At 40.1% G+C, this 18,380-nt stretch overlaps 3 protein-coding genes across 3 annotated transcripts; 2 read left to right on the forward strand and 1 right to left on the reverse strand.

The window, feature by feature from the left end:
* The first annotated feature begins 2,097 nt into the window (after positions 1-2,097).
* LOC103717683 lies at positions 2,098-2,997 on the forward strand. Its single transcript, XM_008806160.4, has one exon. The coding sequence runs from the start codon at positions 2,252-2,254 to the stop codon at positions 2,717-2,719; it is 468 nt and encodes a 155-aa protein (XP_008804382.1). The 5' UTR covers positions 2,098-2,251; the 3' UTR covers positions 2,720-2,997.
* A 243-nt stretch (positions 2,998-3,240) lies between these two features.
* Positions 3,241-9,804, reverse strand: LOC103717682 (peptidyl-prolyl cis-trans isomerase CYP21-4). Its single transcript, XM_008806159.4, has 8 exons — positions 9,485-9,804; positions 8,004-8,197; positions 7,735-7,774; positions 7,436-7,486; positions 5,905-5,990; positions 5,366-5,503; positions 5,039-5,189; positions 3,241-3,704 (listed from the first exon to the last, which is right to left on the reverse strand). Exons 2-8 carry the CDS (start codon positions 8,153-8,155, stop codon positions 3,618-3,620), a joined length of 705 nt encoding a protein of 234 aa, XP_008804381.1. The 5' UTR covers positions 8,156-8,197; positions 9,485-9,804; the 3' UTR covers positions 3,241-3,617.
* On the forward strand, positions 9,717-15,569 carry LOC103717686 (ATP-dependent RNA helicase DBP2). Its single transcript, XM_008806162.4, has 7 exons — positions 9,717-10,221; positions 10,706-11,206; positions 11,438-11,526; positions 13,186-13,285; positions 13,820-14,074; positions 14,744-14,913; positions 15,136-15,569. The coding sequence occupies exons 1-7, from the start codon at positions 10,072-10,074 to the stop codon at positions 15,404-15,406; spliced, it is 1,536 nt and encodes a 511-aa protein (XP_008804384.1). The 5' UTR covers positions 9,717-10,071; the 3' UTR covers positions 15,407-15,569.
* Positions 15,570-18,380: the final 2,811 nt, after the last annotated feature.

Raw genomic sequence — 18,380 nt, forward strand, 5'->3', positions numbered from 1 at the left:
ATCTTGCCGCCACGCTTGACATGAGTCTAATTTCCGTCGCAGAATAGAAAGAGGAGGGGGAGAGGAGCTTCAAGCTCTTCGCGGCTCGCCATGCTTTGCAGAGAAGAACGGCGTCGCATGCATGCCGTAGCCATACTCTTTCTGGTTTCAAGCATCGATTGGATGATCGCAGCCGTCCAATTGGGTGCTGGATATTCTGTACGCCCGTGATCTCTACTGTACGCCACTGACGCGAGATCACTAAGCCGGGCTATCGGAATTTTACCTTTCCGTCGTCATCAACGGGAGGACATGATAGCCTTGCTGCCTGGCTTCGCCAGAATTTTACCTTGCGCGAATGCATTCTTATTTTTCCTCTTTATTTTCAGCAGTGCCGGTGGACTTCAATCCTTTATAAGAGACCCTATCCTCAACATGATTTTAGGCACGGTCAGGTCCCAGATAAACGACGGATCGTATTTAGAGCTCTTTAACCTATTTGCATTGTTTGTCCTGATAAAACTATCAAAATTAGTTATTCTCTTTAGAAACTAATAATTATTTATCCTTACTAAGTTCTGCCAGAGTTTCAAGCATGTCCACTGTGACTGGGTGATGGCATTGCAATAGCAAAATATGCAGACACTTTGTTGCTCATCTGACCAATACTCTAACCAACGAGCAAGTAAAATATGTTTGAAGATAGAGTTAATTTGACCCTTCTGGTGTTTTTATATTGATTCTATATGCAGCTAGAATTAAGCATGCACATTGCATAGGAAAATCCGAAGGATGGATGTCCGTATCTACCAAAAAATATTGATATCAATTTTTTCATAACTAATAATTATATTCTCATTTATTCTATATCATTTTATTATTTCTTCCATTTAATCTAGAAGATCTCTCTCTCTCTCTCTCTATTACACAAATAAAAAGAGATTTTCTTATTATTGAGCTAATCTTCGTTCACATCTAAATCAGACCATACCATGAATATAAGCGATGTTTAAATGACAAAGTGACCATATATTTTGTTACAGTGGAGCACCACCACGATGTCGAAGTTCCAGTGGATGGAGGCTCGGGGAACGGCGAGACCAAGGCAAGGAGAGCGGCCTGGATGTGGATGGATTTAACACCAAGCCGCAGTAATGGAGGATCGAGCGAGCTCAGGGGTGAAAACAAGAGATAGGAGAGAGATTACCTTTGGAAGGAGCCATAAGAAAGGCATTTAGGGCTCGTTTGGTTCACGAAAAGTATTTTTCCTTCTAGGAATATGATTCGTGGGAAACAAATTTCTAGAAAGAGGATGCCTAAAAAAGTACTTTTGGCATGTTTGGTTGACCATGAAAAAATAACAAATTTACAAAGTGTTTATGCTTGGTTGGCAATCCACTTTTCTGAAAAAGTTATGTATAATTCCTATTATGCCCTTAATAAAAAATTAAATTTTTAATGTCTCTTTAATGCTTATTTAATGCTGAAGAATTTTTTTGGAAAAAAAATAAAAATAAAGTGATTTCCGCCTCATGAGAGAGTAACTTTCCCATGTTTCTCATGGGAAAGACTTTTCATAAAATGTAGGAATTATATTCTCATAAGAATACAACTTTTCCATCTCTCTTCTTTGAAAACTCCAACTAAACAAAAGGCATCTCATTATTTTTTCGTTGACTATATTTTTCTCCTCCTTTTTCCGCGAACCAAACGAGCCTTATGGTTTAAGGTGCACAGCATCACAAGTGGAGGAATCGCGATAACATGAGAAATCAAAATAAGGATTTACCATATGGGCTGACGCGCTTTCCATCTCAGCCGACATCAATCGACATTTCGTTTCATCTCCGTCTAGGGCCCGACCTAGATGTCAGATATATCGGAGTCCTAAAGCCCTGGGAACCGGATGCGTTGAGACTGTTCCAGAGCCATCATCCGAACTTCTCTTTTTTTTGCATTTTTTTTTTAAAATTTCATATTCTTGCCGATAGGACATTAGGTGAACGGTCGGATAGCGCCCGCTGATAAGGACACGCGTGGCGTAGACGAACACGTGGCGGAACCATCCACCAGCTTCCATCCCCTTCCAGACCCCTCGAGCCGGGAAACCTTTCCTCTTCCGCCGCATATAAAATTCCCTCTCTAGCTTTGGAACCCCTCGCCGGAAGAAATGCAGTATTTCTTTCAGCAAGCAAACGCCCGTCGAATCCCAAGCAGACACCCCAGGCAGAAGAGATACTAATACATAAGAGAGAGGGACGAGTGCCGGTGGATGATGGAGATCAGAGGGGAGAGCCGTGACGAGGAAGGGAAGAAGAAAGTGGAGAAGGTGGAGGTGCCCCGGACGCAGCGGCCGGACACCATCCGCTACTTCGAGAAGAAGATGGTGGACAAGGGGGTCCACCGCATGGACCGCCATCCCGTGGATGGCCTCGGCGGCCTCCACCAGGTCCCCAAGTCCGGCCACGGCGGGAAGTTCACCTGGGAGGGCCCCGCCGACGAGGCCTACAACGAGCTCGAGCCCCTTCCGCCCGCCATCGACCCGAACGATCCCAACTACGTCGAGGAAGAAGAGGAAGAGCCCACCGGAGGCAGAGGAGGACAAGATGACGAAGCGGAGGAGGACGTGATGACGAAGCCCAGCGATGCGGTCGTCGTTGGAGAAGTGGAGGTGGCCAAAGTGGCGGAGGCCAAGCAAGGGGTCTCCAGGGTCGAAGTCCTCCCTCCCCTCCAGCCCTAAATAAAGAGATGGAGGACCCTTCTCCCTCGCTTGGCGGTCGCCCCGGCGGGTTGGAGTTGGCTTCTTGAAGCTGCTTCCCTTCTATTTTCCTCTACTTCTTAATGTTTACCGTAGCAAGCCTGCACCAGGTTGCGATGTAATGTATGGCTGAAGTTTGTAAGCTGCGATGCGTGGTTTTCGCGTCCCACGATCGCCACTTTATATGGATGAATAGAAAAATATTTCTATCACTACGCTTTTTTTTTGACTAATTAATGTAACTCAGTTTATCGGTTTTACTCGGTACCTGAAGAGTATTGAATAAGAAGCTGCTACAAAAATTAGAAGAACAACTTACGTTCTCGCTGCCTCGTGTCCGAATCCCACCACATCCTCGGCTAGCGATGTCTCGAGTAGAAGACGATCATTATTAACATGGCTGCAAAAATCTCGCAAACCTACAATTAGATGCACCTTCTACAAAACAAAACAGTCGGAATAGCAACTTACAATAACGGATCAAGATGTTGCACCCCACTCGGTTCCGTCAAAAGTAAGACATCATATAACAAGGGTAGGTAAAGAATCTTCCCATGCTCAAGCCTTGCACAAAGCCAAATATTCGGCCGAAATCATTATGTAACATATAAAGGAATGGGAGAATTACGGTTCATAAGCTTGGCAGCAGAAACTGCGGTGAAACCAACTGCCTCAGTTAATTTTGTACATGCACCAATTGAAAGCATTACTACCATACAAGGCCGGTTCGGTCCAAGCGCAGCATCACACAGTCGAAGCCATGTCCGGGACGCCTCAGAGGACGCGGCCCTTCAGATGGCAAAATTATATTTCAGCATGCAGACGACCATCAGATGGGTGCAGAAAAATTCAGAGGTGGATGAAAAAAAATCAGCATTGTTCAAAGCTCCTGCTTTAGCGTAACGTCAATGATCCCTACAGGGGACTTGGGCCGGTAATGTTCATCCGTGTCAACTTCCTCAATTTCCTGGACAGCATTAAAGACAAGCATTCATGGTATCAGCAACAAAAGATTTTTGGTGACACATGAACAAAATTAACTTGTTAATGAGTTTAGTTTACAATAGGTCAGGAATCATCTCCATTCCTGAAATTTCCACCACAAGATACTCTAGGCACCCATTATGAAGATAAAAAAAGGGGGCACCCATTAGTGCTTTGCACAAAAGCGCACACAACAATGATTCTGTTACTTGTAAGAGAAAGCATGATCCAACTAGATAAACAAAATAATAAAGAGCCTCCGACACTTCGGGATAATCCAAGAGCTCCTGCCAGAAGTTTGGGAAAGAAAGCAAACCAGTAATATTTTCTTACGAGTCGGTCAGTGCTAGCTGATTGTGGCATATCTAATATAAATATCATCAATTATTGCACCCTAGCAAAGTCAAAAGATACGAGGTATGAGGCCAAGTTAAAGCTTAACCACTGGTGCATGATACATTAAAACACCACACATCCATCATTGCCTTGTCCGCATCACCAATAAGCTGCAAGTGTCATCTTTGCTACATCCAGAATATATAACATCATATGTTTCCTGAAGAAGAACCTGAATAGCTAGTGTTAGTGGCAAAGATCCAAAAGCAGGTTCTTTTTTGGCACGTAAAAGCAGGTTCTTCATAGGTCATGCCCCTGACAGTTCTGTTAAGTTTGAGTGATTCTAGACAAGCTTGTGCAAGAGAGTGCCCACCGTTCAACAGTTGAGATCATCAAGGCCACTTAAACATGGTGACAATATATACTAGTATGAATTATTTGTATATGGCGCCTATTACAGATTGTATGACACTTAAAAAAAAAGGAATATAAATATTAAATTAGTAAGAAGCATAAACTTGTATGAACACTTAGTACCACACTCAAAATGGAAAAGCTGCAACAATACTGTTTCTAAAAAGGATCAACATGTTCCTAAGCAGTGAACCTTATCCAAATAATTCACAGTTTGCTTGCTCCTACCACAAGTCATTAGCCATATAGAAAGATGTGAGGCACAGCAAATTCACTTAACCTCTAAATAAGGTGATGCCCAACGTAAGGATACCAGCTTATGGATAGGTAACTAGATCTGTTAAGGTTTTCATTTCACAAATGGTTAGAAGGATGAAATTCCTTTCACATTAATACAACAGTCAGCAATAATATTCTGGCAATAGTTTGGTAGTTGTCGCAAGATTCTCCTAACAGTGAGTCTTTCTATGGGAAAAAATGAACACGGTATCAATATATTAATCCTTGCAATGGTGGTGGGGATGGGTTGGGGAGGGAGAGGGAGAGAGAGAGCACTTAGTTGGCTACCTGGACCACATCCTCCCCCTTGATGACTCGTCCAAACACAAGAAGCTTGTCACTTAAGTCTGGAATTGGTGCTGTCGTAATAAAAAGCTCGAATCCTTTATCATCTGAATTAGCCACTGTCGTCCCAATCATGAATGCTTCATGCTTTGGACTGCATGTATCAGATAAGAGGGTTCGGATAAAACAAAAGCATCAACAATTTTAAAACAAAAAGAAAAAAGCAGCACACAATTACATGTGACACATCATAATCTATTTCTGCATTGCAAGAGAATATGAAACATAAAACAAAATATCATCCAGCACCATAATAGCAAGCTAGTAAACCTTATAGCAAGTTGACTGTGGGACTTTCTTTTCAATATCCAGTCTTCTGCAGCTCCAATTCTTTGAGAATGACCTCCTTGAATCACATAGTTCTTTATCACATGATGAAAAGGCATCGTTTTGAAATAACCCTTTTGACTGCATCATAGATTGTTTGTCAGTCATTATTTTGACAAAAAGAAAAAAAAGTAATCCAAGCTGATTGATATTTTTAACTGTTGAGCTGTTTAAGAATATATGTCCAAATTTTGCTGTTACTAAATTTTATGTTCACCATAAGTGCTGACACAGGTTAATGTAGTTTAGCAACTCTCATCCATTAAAAAACAAGGAGAAAAATTTTCTCTTGCAGGACAACTACGATAATTATAAGCCTCTGGACTCCAGGAATCAAATAATCAATCAGATCGCAAAAGGTTCATAGACGTGTCAAAATAAACTTCATAAAAACAAATTAGATACAGTGACTGCTAAATAATTGCTAAAAAGAAAGGAGCAGGTGTCCACACATATATTCAGCAATACTTTCAAATGCTCACCATAACTCAACAAACTTGCCCACAACATCAGGAGAGGCATCCTTGTCGAGCTCCATAGTTATTGAACCTTTGGCAGTATTCAAAATCTATTCCAACAATACAACAATTTAGCGTGATTCAACTCAAAAGAATATTTAGATAAGCACATTCCACAGTACGTGCTGACCTACAATCATGTGCAGCAAAGTGTCAATTATAATGAATTTTAGTTTTAATACAATGACAAAGGTTGAATTGTTAGTTAAGCATGATATGAGATGCAATATTGGCCATTGTGTTTCAAACATTAAGGAAAAAAAGCAAAGGAACATACACGGTATCAAGAACAACGTTTTCTCTGCTATTAATTGTAGCACCAAATCCACAAAATAGCATATTATTTTTCTAATATAAACCTTCACGGGTAATGGTCAGTGTGTCTGTATATGTATGTATATGTATGTATATATATATATATGTATATATATCTGTCTGCGCGCGTGCGCTAAGAAGCACAGACACTATGGGATACAGATACCACCAGAAATGGATACGTCCATGGATATATCTGTGTATGCGCATGCACACACGTGTGCATGTGCATGTGCATGTGCATGCGTATGACTATATACATTAGTTACACACATGCGTGCACACACACACACACACATATCCTTATGTGCATGTGTGTACATGTATACACATATACATATACATAAGTGCGTACGTGCATGTGCGATGCTACAATAGAGAGGAATTGTTGGCAACATGATGGACAAAACTAGGATCAACAAGTATAACCAGGGTCTGAGAAGCAAACGACCAAAAAGGTATAAAAAGTCTTGCCAAATAGCTGCAGTCTAAAAGAAACGCGAAGTTGTTAAGAAGAAAAATTGTGATGCTACAAAAGAGACGAATTATTCGCAATATAATGGACAAAACTTGGATCGATAAGCATATCCAGCATCTGAGAAGCAAACAACCAAAAAGGTATAAAAGTAAAGAATGTCTAAGATTACAACTATTTAAGGAAGTTGTCAATCTTTAAAGGTTCAGGCGGTCTGCTAGTTGCAAATAATGACAGCATGGATAAAACCATTAAATTATCTTAAGTTTACTAACTGAAGGCTCAAAGGTTGATCCCATATCTCAATTGATTTTGCTGATTGCAAAGACACGAGGTTATGCAATCATTATTATCTCAATTATCAGAGAAATACTATTTATTTAATTTTCCTTAAAACTTGATTCATAGACTGCTTTAAAACTAGTAATTGAATTTTTGAAAATAATCAACAACAGAATTGGTGTCCTGCAGTCTCATAAAAACTCAGGTCCTTGTTCAAAATAACATAGTTGATAAAGCCATGGGCTCAACTAGAGGATAATCAGCAGAAATAAATTTGATCATGAAACTAACAGTTTGATTTGATTAAATTGTTATAAGTTCAACAAAGGTAGGAAATCAGTGAAATCACAAACCAATTTCTGAAAGAATTATGGTAAAAGAATTTAATATTAAACTTGAAAACCTAAAGGCAGAGAAACTTACCGCATAACTTGGAAGATTGTATTTCTTTGATTCTCCAAAGGCTTCTGAGTGCTTTACCACATAAACAAATGAAAAAGAAAAAGGAACTGTCAAAAAAAGATAATGAATTTAAGTAGTTGCATCTTCTTTTAGCAAAAGTACCAGTGGAATAGAATGGAAGGGATATCTTAAAAAATAAACACAGGAAAACATCCTTTGTGATACACCTAGCTGTTGTAGGTAAATGAATTTCCTTTCTTCATAAAATTGGCAAAACTGAAAGAGAAGTTGAGAAAAGGGTAAGATTAAAATATGTGTACCTCAAAATTGTGCAAGTCAAGCCTTAGTTCATCGCTTGACCTACAATGAAGTGAATCAACTTTTGATATCAAAATGAATACCAACAAGACAAATAAGCTGTCAAAATATTAAATAATAAACCATGACTTGATAGTTATCATGCAGTCTGGAGATAATTTTAGATTCCAAATTGTGCATTCATATAATTAAATGATGAGTGTGAGTATAGATTTAATCATATATAGTTCGATATATGGTTTGAATTTAATGGCACATAACAGATGCTAACCTTCGATACCAGTGCTTGTAAGTCGCATATAGGGATAACACAATCAAGATGACAACAAGTTTGCAAGTAAGAACAGTAGTCAAACATATTCGAGTTGGCCCCTTCTTCCTTTTGCTTTGTTGTAACAATGCTTGTGGTTTGATTCTTGCCATGAGGTGCTTTTACTAAATGACAATCTCCAACAACAGCTCCCTCTATGAAAAACAAGAAAGAAACAAAGGCAAACAATGAACAATCCTGAAACATTCAAGCCAGTCAATGATCAATGACAGATAAGCATACATCCATATCACGGCTCAAAGGTTTTTAGCCTAGGAAATATCGCTTCCATCATCAGCTAAATTTAAAGCTTCTTGCAATTAATGATTTCAACATCGAAAATTCATAGTAGTAATGACTCCATCATCCAAAGATTCTATCACTAGAGGTGTTTTCAGGTCAAAAATGAATTACCACATGCCCCCAAGCAAGACTTTCAACATGTTATTATGGATCCTTAGTAGCTTAGATAGAAGATACAAACAATTTACAGGGGAACCAAAGTTGTCAAAAGATTTAAGATGTGGAATAAACTACTCTACCATGCAGGGTGAAGTAGTTTATTCCAAGTGAAAAAGTAGTTTATTCCAAGCAGGAGATATTTCTGACATTCGGAACCATAAATCTGTAAATTTTATTTATTACTCTTCCTTAATAATTAATTATAAACTTATGAGAATTTTAGATTTTCCTTTTGAAGATCAATCACATATAATTCTTGAATACCAGCATATTTGATAACCAAAAAAAAAAACACTAACTAGCCATGATTTTCATAAATTGATAATGAATCTAAGCTCTTGTTGAATTTTGTTTTGTAATTGGTCACTTTTAAATCCCAACGGAGAACGGCAAAAGTTTCTCAAATCTCAAGTGAAGGTGTATCCTCTCACAAAGATAGGTCCAGAGGAAGCAGATGGTATACTGGACAGGTCGATCGGTCGTTCTGGGGATGCTACAACCCTTGACAACAAAGGTTGAAAGTGAAACTACGAAAGGTTATCCGTCAAACCTTTCACATCTCCCGCTACAAGACCTGAAGAATGCGCTCGATTTCCTCGATTGGGGAAGGGGCATGCAGATCTAACAGATAGGGAACAGATTGAGCTAAATTTCGAGGGTTTAGAAGATATCATCGTCGTGGATTGGAAGCGTCCATAAGGTCATCAGGTCATCTCAGAAATCAAGAAAATATGGCATCGATCAAGCGCACAGATGCGGGAAAGCCAAAAAAAAAAGATAGAAAAAAAAACAAAATTCAAAGAAGCAATGATCGATTGCAATTCAGACGCATCGCAGCAAGGCAAGCCGCGAGGAGCAGCGGGAGGAGGAACCGGAAGCGAGGTTTTTTTTTGGGGGGGGGAAAGGAAAAAAAAGTTATGTCTCCCGCGGGGAGCTGCGGCTACGGGGAAACGACGAAGAGAAACCGAGGAGAGACTTACGGCCAGGATAGCCTCCTCTGCCGGGGCTTGCCTCACCGCATGCCCGCTTGCTTGTTGCTCCTCCGCCTGATTCGCGCCGTTTGGATGGAAAAAACCCACCGCTGCTTCGACGACGCGTCGAGGGAGGGAGGCCAGAAGAAGAACAAGGCAGGCAGAGGGAGGAAGACGAAGTTGAGTCGCTGCGCCGTTGACCTGCCTATCTCGGTCTGTTGTTCGGATCTCGGTCTCTAAGCCGATCTCATCGCATCTACCTGCCCCTCGTCGCTACCGCCTCGTCTCCGTCCGGCATCGAGGTGGCGCGTGCAAGTCCACGTGATCGTTAGGAAACCCCTCTCTCGGGCTGTGGATCTGTAATAGGCCGCATGACTGTCAACGGGCCTATAAGTCATGGGCCTTCAAGTCGCCAAATATACCTAAGCGTCTAATAATATAAAATCTTTAAAAAAACGGAAATATTCGTGGCTGCCCCTAGGTTTTGATCGATTCGTATGTAGCCCTTTATTCGCCTCTCCCACGGACTCGCGCCGTTACTCGGAAAGCTTCGTCTTGTGCTGCTCTGGTGAGGCGAAGGAGGGCCTGGGGAGGGCATGGCGAAAGGAGACGACGCGGTGAGGAGGAAGAGGAACAAGACCCAGCGCAAGCGGATGGGGAAGAGCGACTCCGCCGTCTCCGCTCGCATCGCCTCCATCATCGCCGCCAAGCATCGCCGCAAGGCCGGCAAGCGCCGCATCTGCGAGGTTTCGCCTTCACATCTCCTCTCTTTCCCTCTCCTCTTGTCTTCATCAGTTCTTTTCTTTTCTTTCTTTCCTCTCTTTTCCGCCCTTCCCCGAATCCGTGTTCTCCCGACTCCGCGTCCTTCTGAAGCAGGGGCTATGAGTAGGTTGGCTATATATATATATATATATTAATCCTCGATTTCTTTGGATACACATGAATGAATTGGATACACATGAATGCATGAACATATGATTTCTTTTGGATACACACTAATGAATGCGCGAATCGAAACTACGGCCATTCTTATCGCCGTCCGTCGGGCCGGAGTTCGTTCTGTTTGCTTCTCCCCTTGTTGATCTCAAGAAGAGGGATAGAGAGAGTCTTCTGTTATAACTTTATTAATCAATATATGTTTTGAGTTCCAACCGCGCGTGGGCTTCTTTTTCGTTTCCTTGGTCAGAAAACGGCGGCATTGTTCTGAGCTTTCTTCCCTTTCTCCTGCAGGGGATGTGCTTCAGCCTCCCGAGTCCCGACGATCCCTTCAATGATCGGCATGGCAAGAAGCGCGCCGCTCGGAGGGCCAACAAGAAACCCAAGGAGGTCCCTACTCCTGGTCCAGCCGCCGAGAACGAGGGAAAGGCCGAGAACGAGCGGCATCCCGGAGGGAAGGGTGGTGGAGATAGTGGCTACTCGGACTACAGCAGCCCCTCCAAGTTTCTTATCCTCTGCCTGAACGCCATACAGGATGCTTGGGTCGAGGAAGGGATATCCGATGGAAGTGTGGAGGGGAATCTATTGGCCAGCACCTGGGGTGTGGAGTTCTGGAGGTGCTGCTCTGCCGGATTGAATGTATTGGACACGAGTGGGGGTTGTGCTAGCAGAGAGCAGATCGCTTGGCTGGTTTCCACGGCTTCTGATATTGTTGCACAGAAGGAGAAGCAGGGGATTTTCGTGACCAGCCCCCTCCTTGTATACCTCGTGCCATCTCAAGAGAAGGCTGTTCAGGTCCACTCGTTCTGCTGTTTATGAATTTATCCATCACATCATCTTCTATTATCTAATCTTGAACTAAAGATCAAGGACATGAGATACTACACCATAATTTGGTCTCTTCTTCGGTGGAATTCAAGTTCAAACGTGCCTGCTTCCTATCTACTTTTTTGTCATTTTGCACTTAAGCAATAGGTATCTTGATGTTATGATTGACTAATGCCTCTCCCTCGAATCCATGCTCAGGTTAGATCACTGTGCAAACCACTCAAGGCTCTCGGAATCCACACAGTAAGCTTGCATCCTGGTGCATTTATAGATCACCAGGTTCACGGGTGAGTGGATGCTCGGGTTTTTTCTGCCTAGCAGTTCCTTCATGCAAAAAACTGTCTGTGCCAAACATGAGACAGGCTAAAAGCTATTGTAATATAGATAGTAAGGATGCTGCATATATATAAGCTAAGTTCAGAAAAGAGAATATTTATTATTAGTCTCCTCTATTCAAGAAAGCAATTGTTGAAGTGCTGTTGTGCATCAACGGAACACAGAAAATGTCTACCTTTTGGTGAATCTTACCAAACTCCTAGTATCTGGTCAAAAATAGAATTAAACATTGAAGCATGATATATTTAGTATGCAGGCTGCTATTTCAAAATGCTTAAAAAAATACAGTATGATATAGATTATTTGTCGAAGACTCTAAGGCAAAGTGTATTCTGCACCCAATTCAAACACTCTCCCACCTCCCTTCAAAAAAGGAAAAAGCCCCAAATGACTGATTTTTGTCAACATTCTATTACCTTCCACTTTCATCTCATCCTTTCCTTCAAACTAGAGTTTAGCAGACCCATCTTATTGATTATGGCTTAACCTCATGCACCAATGGAGGAAACTCTTTGAACTTTTTGTAGACCAAGGCTTTAAGAGCCGATATCTTAGCCAACTTTGTGGGTTGCCGGTAATGAGATGAGTGAAGGTTTAGATCTTTCTTGGCCTAGATGAAAAGTTGGGAGAATTTAGAACCAAAATATTCTGAGATCTTGATTGCGATATAGTAACCAAGATATTCTAAGGACCTTCCTTGATACATGGGAATTGAGATATTGAATTATCAACCAATATATGAAAACCGAGATTAATTGTATCATTTGTGGTATTCTTTTAGGGTCAGGTTCAAGTTACACCTTGTGTAATCCTTATAGAGTTATACCTTTTTTGAATTGAATGATGGGATCCCACATCGATGATTTGAGCTGTTGGATGTGGTCTATCACCTGTAAATTACTTACACATCAAAAATCATGTGATTTGGAGACCTCTAGAGACAATTTAAGTAACGCAAAACAGTTGACCACTAGTAGTCTAGAGGTAGTAGATTATATCCAACAGCTTGGAATATCATGTGAGATTCCTATCATTCCATTCAAAAAAAAGGTGTAACGCTTAGGTGTAACTTGATCCTAACCCATTCTTTTAATATTAATAATTAAAAATCATTTAAGGTTGTTATGTAAAGTTGAAAGATCTTGGTTGATTTGTTGGTGCTCTATGGTCGATGTCTTAGGGTATATTGATTTACATTAGTTGAGATAAAGGCCAGGATTTTATACATATCATATGAGTGAGTGCCTAATACTAATACATGCTGATAGCTTAAGCAAGATCTCGGATTAGATGAAAACCTTGGTCAAGACTAAAAAATATATATATAGATGATGAGGGATATACAAGTTTTAAGTAGGAAATTATGTCCATCTTTGGCATCCAAATAAAAATTACAGTCCATTAATTATAGTGCAATTCTTTTACAAAGGCATATTTTTAGTATATCCATCCTTTATGGTCCTTTCAAGTAATGCTTTTTGTTTATGTGCGTATCATTTGGCAAAATTTCTGGTTGCACTGCTCACCCTTCTATGGGTAAGTATATTGTCAATTATGTTATGTAGCTTCTCTTTCTCTATGGCCCTTAACACTTGCTATTTCTTAAGCAGTTTAAAAAGCTGTGAGCCCGAGTTCGTTGTATCCACCCCAGACAGGCTTCTTGATCTTGTTTCCCTAAGGGCCATTGACATATCTAGTACATCGTTATTGGTAAGGCATATGTAGTATTTCTCAGAAACACTTGTTGTACAATTGCACAGATTTCATGTTCTGCAATTTTTTCTCTTTTGCATAAAATAGTTCTCATAAATCTGAGTTTAGTAGCTCATTTGTTCCCATTGGAATATTTTGCAGAGATCATGCTCCTAAAATCATGCCTGCCAACCTTTCTCCTCAACATTGTAGATGTTTTACTTTGTTTATGAAGTTTAGATGGATGCCATTTTTTTTTCATAATACTTGAAAACATGAACTCCATTCACTGATTACCATTTTTAGATGCAAATGGCAGAATTAGTTTTTCCTGGAAGCTAATATTTCATCTATATCATCAATATATCTGGTTATCCATGTAAAACTACCTTCTGGCTGCATTTTCCCAACATAGACCTTGTATTGCCCGTGACCCTTTCAGCTAGGTCTTGTAATATGATGTGACCTTTAGTCAGTCAAACCTCATTTATTCAAATGTCTTTATTTGTTGCTGCTATTTATCTTTCCTTTCTTGTTTTTTTTATTGTTCAGGTTATTGATGGATTGAAAAAATTTCTAGACCTTGGGTTTGTAGATAAATTGTATTCCATCAGGGACAGTATATCTGGACATCCTCAGATGGTTCTCTTCAGTGATTCCTATGGAGAAGCCCTTAAGCCTGTGATGCAAAATTTACTCAGAAGGCCACTTAGCAGACTGTCGTTGTATGATTCTTCAGCTAGTCAGAGTGCATTCATATCTCAATATGTATACTTCTGTACATCAGAAGAGGATAAGTTATTGAAGGTATGTGATATCCTTTCAAAGTACCTGGTTGTGTTTTTGTCTCTAGATATATGATAACAACTTTTGACATGTTGATCTACCAAGTTGTGAGTGCTGTATAGCTCATTTCTTTTTTAAGCTCAGGTGAACTTTATGGCAAGTAAATCCGACATGAAAAGGTTTTTACCAAGGCTTGTTGGTTGTGATTATGGTTATTTCTGAAAATAGCTTTGCTTATTGCCTAGCTGTCCAAGCCACGATCTGAATCAAAGATTTGCAGTTTTTTGCGTGCACACTCTTAAAACTCTTGGGTGATATTCTATGTTTGCTGGTTGTATCAATCTCTGTCTGTAAAGGAACTTGCAGGGAGGCAGGGCTTTTGCTTTGTGATTGCCACATTGTTCTATGATTGCTACGAATTGGTATTTTGTAAAGGAATATGTTTGTGGATCACTTGATACCATTTTTCAAATTATCAGTCACATTGATTCTTGAAGTTTATTCCAATGGTTACCTTGCCATATATTGCCATATAACATGTTGCATAACGTTGGAAACTACAACAGTTTTTCTTGGCCATGATCGAGCACTTTCCTAATCTTGAAAGCCTTGTAGCCAATTATATTGGTTTAACACTGGTTTCATTGACATTTTACTGAACACTATCTGTTTAATGTTTTCAATTTTCAGGCTATACGAATTCTTGCTCAGGCACTCAGTAACCAAACACCCCACTGTGTTAAGGTCCTATTTATACTGGGAACAGCTGGCAAGGCTCAGATGTTAATTTCTTCCCTTAATGCTGAAGGTTATGCATTATCTAATGACTCTTCAAGCGACTGCGTTATTATATCTGACAGGTTAGCATGTGAATTTGTTAACACGTTGTTCTAGAAGATTACTTAATGTTCTATGACTTTTTGAACCCTGCTTTCCTTAATGGCTCATTGTAATTTCACAGCATGCACCTTCTATTATTCTATATAATTGAATCCAACAAATGGTGATCTTTGTTATGGCAGTCACAAGAATTCTTAATTTTATGATATTTTTTACATGGAAAGCAATTCAATTCATTGCAGCGAAAAGGTGACAAAAGTCACGGTGAAGGATAAGGAGAACGTGCTGAAAGCAGATGTAGAGGAATTTGAAATAGTGCTGTTTGTGGATCTGCCCTCCTCAATTGAAGATTATGTTGAAATTCTCACAAGAATTGCACGCCATTCTGTAACTGGGGTGCTACATAGCTTTTTTTGTGAAGCAGATGCTCCTCTCTCTCAACCTCTAATCAATGTACTCGAGCAGTGTGGTCAGATGGTGCCTGAAGTCCTGAGAAGTTTTGATTGTTCATAGTTTAACAGTTGAGGTTGGAGATATTTGATGAATGGTTAGCAGTCTCCTTCATTTGTTCATTCATTTTCCTTCTCATTATGGATGTGACATGCTTTATGTTATGGTTATATCCAAGATGAATGTGATTTTGACGTTCACCAACTAACTGATCTCTTCCTGATAGCTTTTTTGTCTACCATATAATTTAGTGCGAGGCATGTTGAAAAATGCATTATAGCTTATGTTTTGAAGTTTCTCAAAATTCATACCATGTTATAGTATAACCTGTATTCTAGAAGTATCATCTCATGCTGTATAAGAAAGTTCAGATACTTGAACTCCCAAAGGTTGTCTGCACACGTAAACATGTATGGTGCCCAATAGTAGGGTAAACAAAGTACTATCCTCTCCAAGGCATTGTCAGGGATGATGTTCGAGGATTTCTGATGCTGCTGAAGTATGTTATTCTGAATTTAGTTGTAGCTACCTGTATATTTGAAACTTTGTGCAAGTGTCACTGGAATTTTGAAGAATTCATTCCGCAGTCTCTGTTATTTCTTTCCAAATTTTCTTTAGAAACACCTGGATAACGTGGATCTGTGTTGTACTGTTCTGGCATTGTTCTGTGTTGTATCACTTCTGTCCTTTGATCTCATAGTCAAGTGTTTGCAGTCTTTCATTAACATTCTCGCCTCCAAGAGTTGCCTTGTCCCCCCTGCATCACCAAAAGTAAATTTAGTTTGGTCTCCATAATCTGTACTTCAGTTACCTGGAATCCCTTTTGGATACATCTTTGTCATGGGGTCTGTAAACCTAAACCATGGAGCTTTGTAATTGTTAGTTGTAGTCACTTATCTGATTTATATTTCAACCATTGTGGTGTGGCGGGAATTTTGTATTAGTTGGACTTGTTAACCATATCCAGCAACACCAGTTCATCTGTATATCGAGCAGTTTGCCTATTGTCATGGACTTGCAATCCAAAAGTGTAAGCTGTCAGGAGGAGAAGCATCTGTGTAGGATAATAAACTCATGTGGCACTTCTTTTACCATAGATCTAAATGTGATACCACTGGTCATTGACTCGCAAGTCAAAAGCTTAAGCTGTTAGGAGGATTGGCCCAAGGTAATAAATCAGTGCGGCACTTGTTTTATTAGTCAATTTGGGACTATAACACTATTCTTCAGGGCACCATTAGTTACAAGTTCTGGTTGAATGATTGCTTACCAGCACCAGCCACTCTATTCCACTCCCTCCCAACCAGCCCTGTAAATGCGAGAAGCCACCGGTTACTTGGTCTTGGCTCACGATATCCAATGCTGATCAAAGTACAACCCTCTTTTAGGATCTGGTTTGATAAGAAACTTGCAGGCCCTCTGTGGATTGCCTTGTGGCATTTTCCTTCTTCAGGAACAGACGCCCCAGGGCAACATCCAACAGCCTCTCTTAAGGTCTCTGCTGGGGATCGTTGTTTCATTTCTGGAGACAGATGTGCCTCTGGGAAGAACGAAGGAAGACTCCTTGCCATCAGCTTTTGGAGTTGTTGAGGGTGGCGCAGGAGAACTCGGCACGTCTTTCCAATCCCTTGCCTAGTGGCATTATGGTAAATTTACCCGGGTCTCCCTCAGCTTTGAATCGAAGTTCACCTTGGCGCTGGACTTTCACCTTATAATCTGAGCTCTTCAGATCTGGTGAAGCGGGTGTTGCGGCAGTGCCATGTAGCCATGTAGGATCTTATCCATCTAGTTGACTTGAACCACATGTTTCTATTTGAGATCTTGAATCCTAACAACACTTTATTTTTTACCACTTCTCAGCTAGCTTACACCATGCAGTATCCTTGGTTCTGCCCCTGGAAACCAGCTCCTCCGTGACGCATGTTTTATAGGCCTTCTGTATCAGCTGCCACTACTCCATAATCTTGCAGTTGGCACTATATACACGCAATGATTTTATTCCTTTTTGAGTACTTTGATGTTATTTTATATCGTTTATGGTCAACATGATTTAAGCGCTCTGTGTTCACAATGGGGTTTAGCTGTTCCAAGTGAGGATGATGTATGCTCTTTAATGCTAACTTTTTTATGAACTGGGACTCTCCTTTCCCGCTTATCCATCAACTTTCAAAAAGTACTTTTGATTCTCGTTGGACTTGAGACAAGTCGATTGTAAGGAATGTTCGTTTTGGTTGAAGTGTAGGACTTCCATCCAGCTGATATTTTTATCTTCGTACCCTTGAAAGCTCACAAACTTTCCAAATATATTTAATTGGATACTTCTCCTACATAAGATGGAATCAAAGTTATCTGGCTAGATGCATCCATCTAAAACACAAAGTTATCTGGTTAGATAGAGAGATTTTGCTCCTTTGGAGGCAGACTTACCTTAATGCTGTTTTAACAGCCATAGTCCTCTACGACGTCTCTCTCTCTTTCAACTCCCAGATTGGGTTATCAAAAGAATTGATGATCGCAGAAAGGTTTTTAATTTTTTTTGAGAAGGGATATGACTGTTCAGGAAATATCTTGCAAAATCAAATGGAAGAAGGCCTGTTTAGCTAAGATCAAGGAGATCTTGAAATTAAAGACTTTTTTTTTCAGGAATCTGACTGTTCAGGAAATATCTTAAAAATCAATTGGAAGAAGGTCTGATTAGCTAAGATCATGGAGATCTTCAAATTAACGACTTTTTTTTTTTCCAGAGATATGACTGTTCAGGAAATATCTTGCAAAATCAATTGGAAGAAGGTCTGTTTAGCTAAGATCGAGGAGATCTTGAAATTAAAGACTTTTTTTTTTCAGGAATCTGACTGTTCAGGAAATATCTTAAAAATCAATTGGAAGAAGGTCTGATTAGCTAAGATCAAGGAGATCTTCAAATTAAAGACCTTTTTTTTTTTCAGAGATTGACTATTGAGGAAATATCTTGCAAAATCAATTGGAAGAGAGCCTGTTTAGCTAAGATCAAGGAGATCTTGAAATTAAATAGCTCAAG

The sequence above is a fragment of the Phoenix dactylifera genome, chromosome 10 (assembly GCF_009389715.1).
Source record: "Phoenix dactylifera cultivar Barhee BC4 chromosome 10, palm_55x_up_171113_PBpolish2nd_filt_p, whole genome shotgun sequence".
NCBI classification, from domain to species: Eukaryota; Viridiplantae; Streptophyta; class Magnoliopsida; order Arecales; family Arecaceae; genus Phoenix; species Phoenix dactylifera.

Coding starts and splice junctions, on each gene's coding strand:
- LOC103717683 (XM_008806160.4), top strand. CDS start 2,252: ATGATGGAGATCAGAGGGGAGAGCCGTGACGAGGAAGGGAAGAAGAAA.
- LOC103717686 (XM_008806162.4), top strand. CDS start 10,072: ATGGCGAAAGGAGACGACGCGGTGAGGAGGAAGAGGAACAAGACCCAG. Junction 13,286..13,819: donor TATCTAGTACATCGTTATTG/GTAAGGCATATG, acceptor TTTATTGTTCAG/GTTATTGATGGATTGAAAAA. Junction 14,914..15,135: donor TGCGTTATTATATCTGACAG/GTTAGCATGTGA, acceptor AATTCATTGCAG/CGAAAAGGTGACAAAAGTCA.
- LOC103717682 (XM_008806159.4), bottom strand. CDS start 8,155: ATGGCAAGAATCAAACCACAAGCATTGTTACAACAAAGCAAAAGGAAG. Junction 5,991..7,435: donor ACAATCTTCCAAGTTATGCG/GTAAGTTTCTCT, acceptor TTGTTGGAATAG/ATTTTGAATACTGCCAAAGG. Junction 5,504..5,904: donor GGCAAGTTTGTTGAGTTATG/GTGAGCATTTGA, acceptor TCTATGATGCAG/TCAAAAGGGTTATTTCAAAA.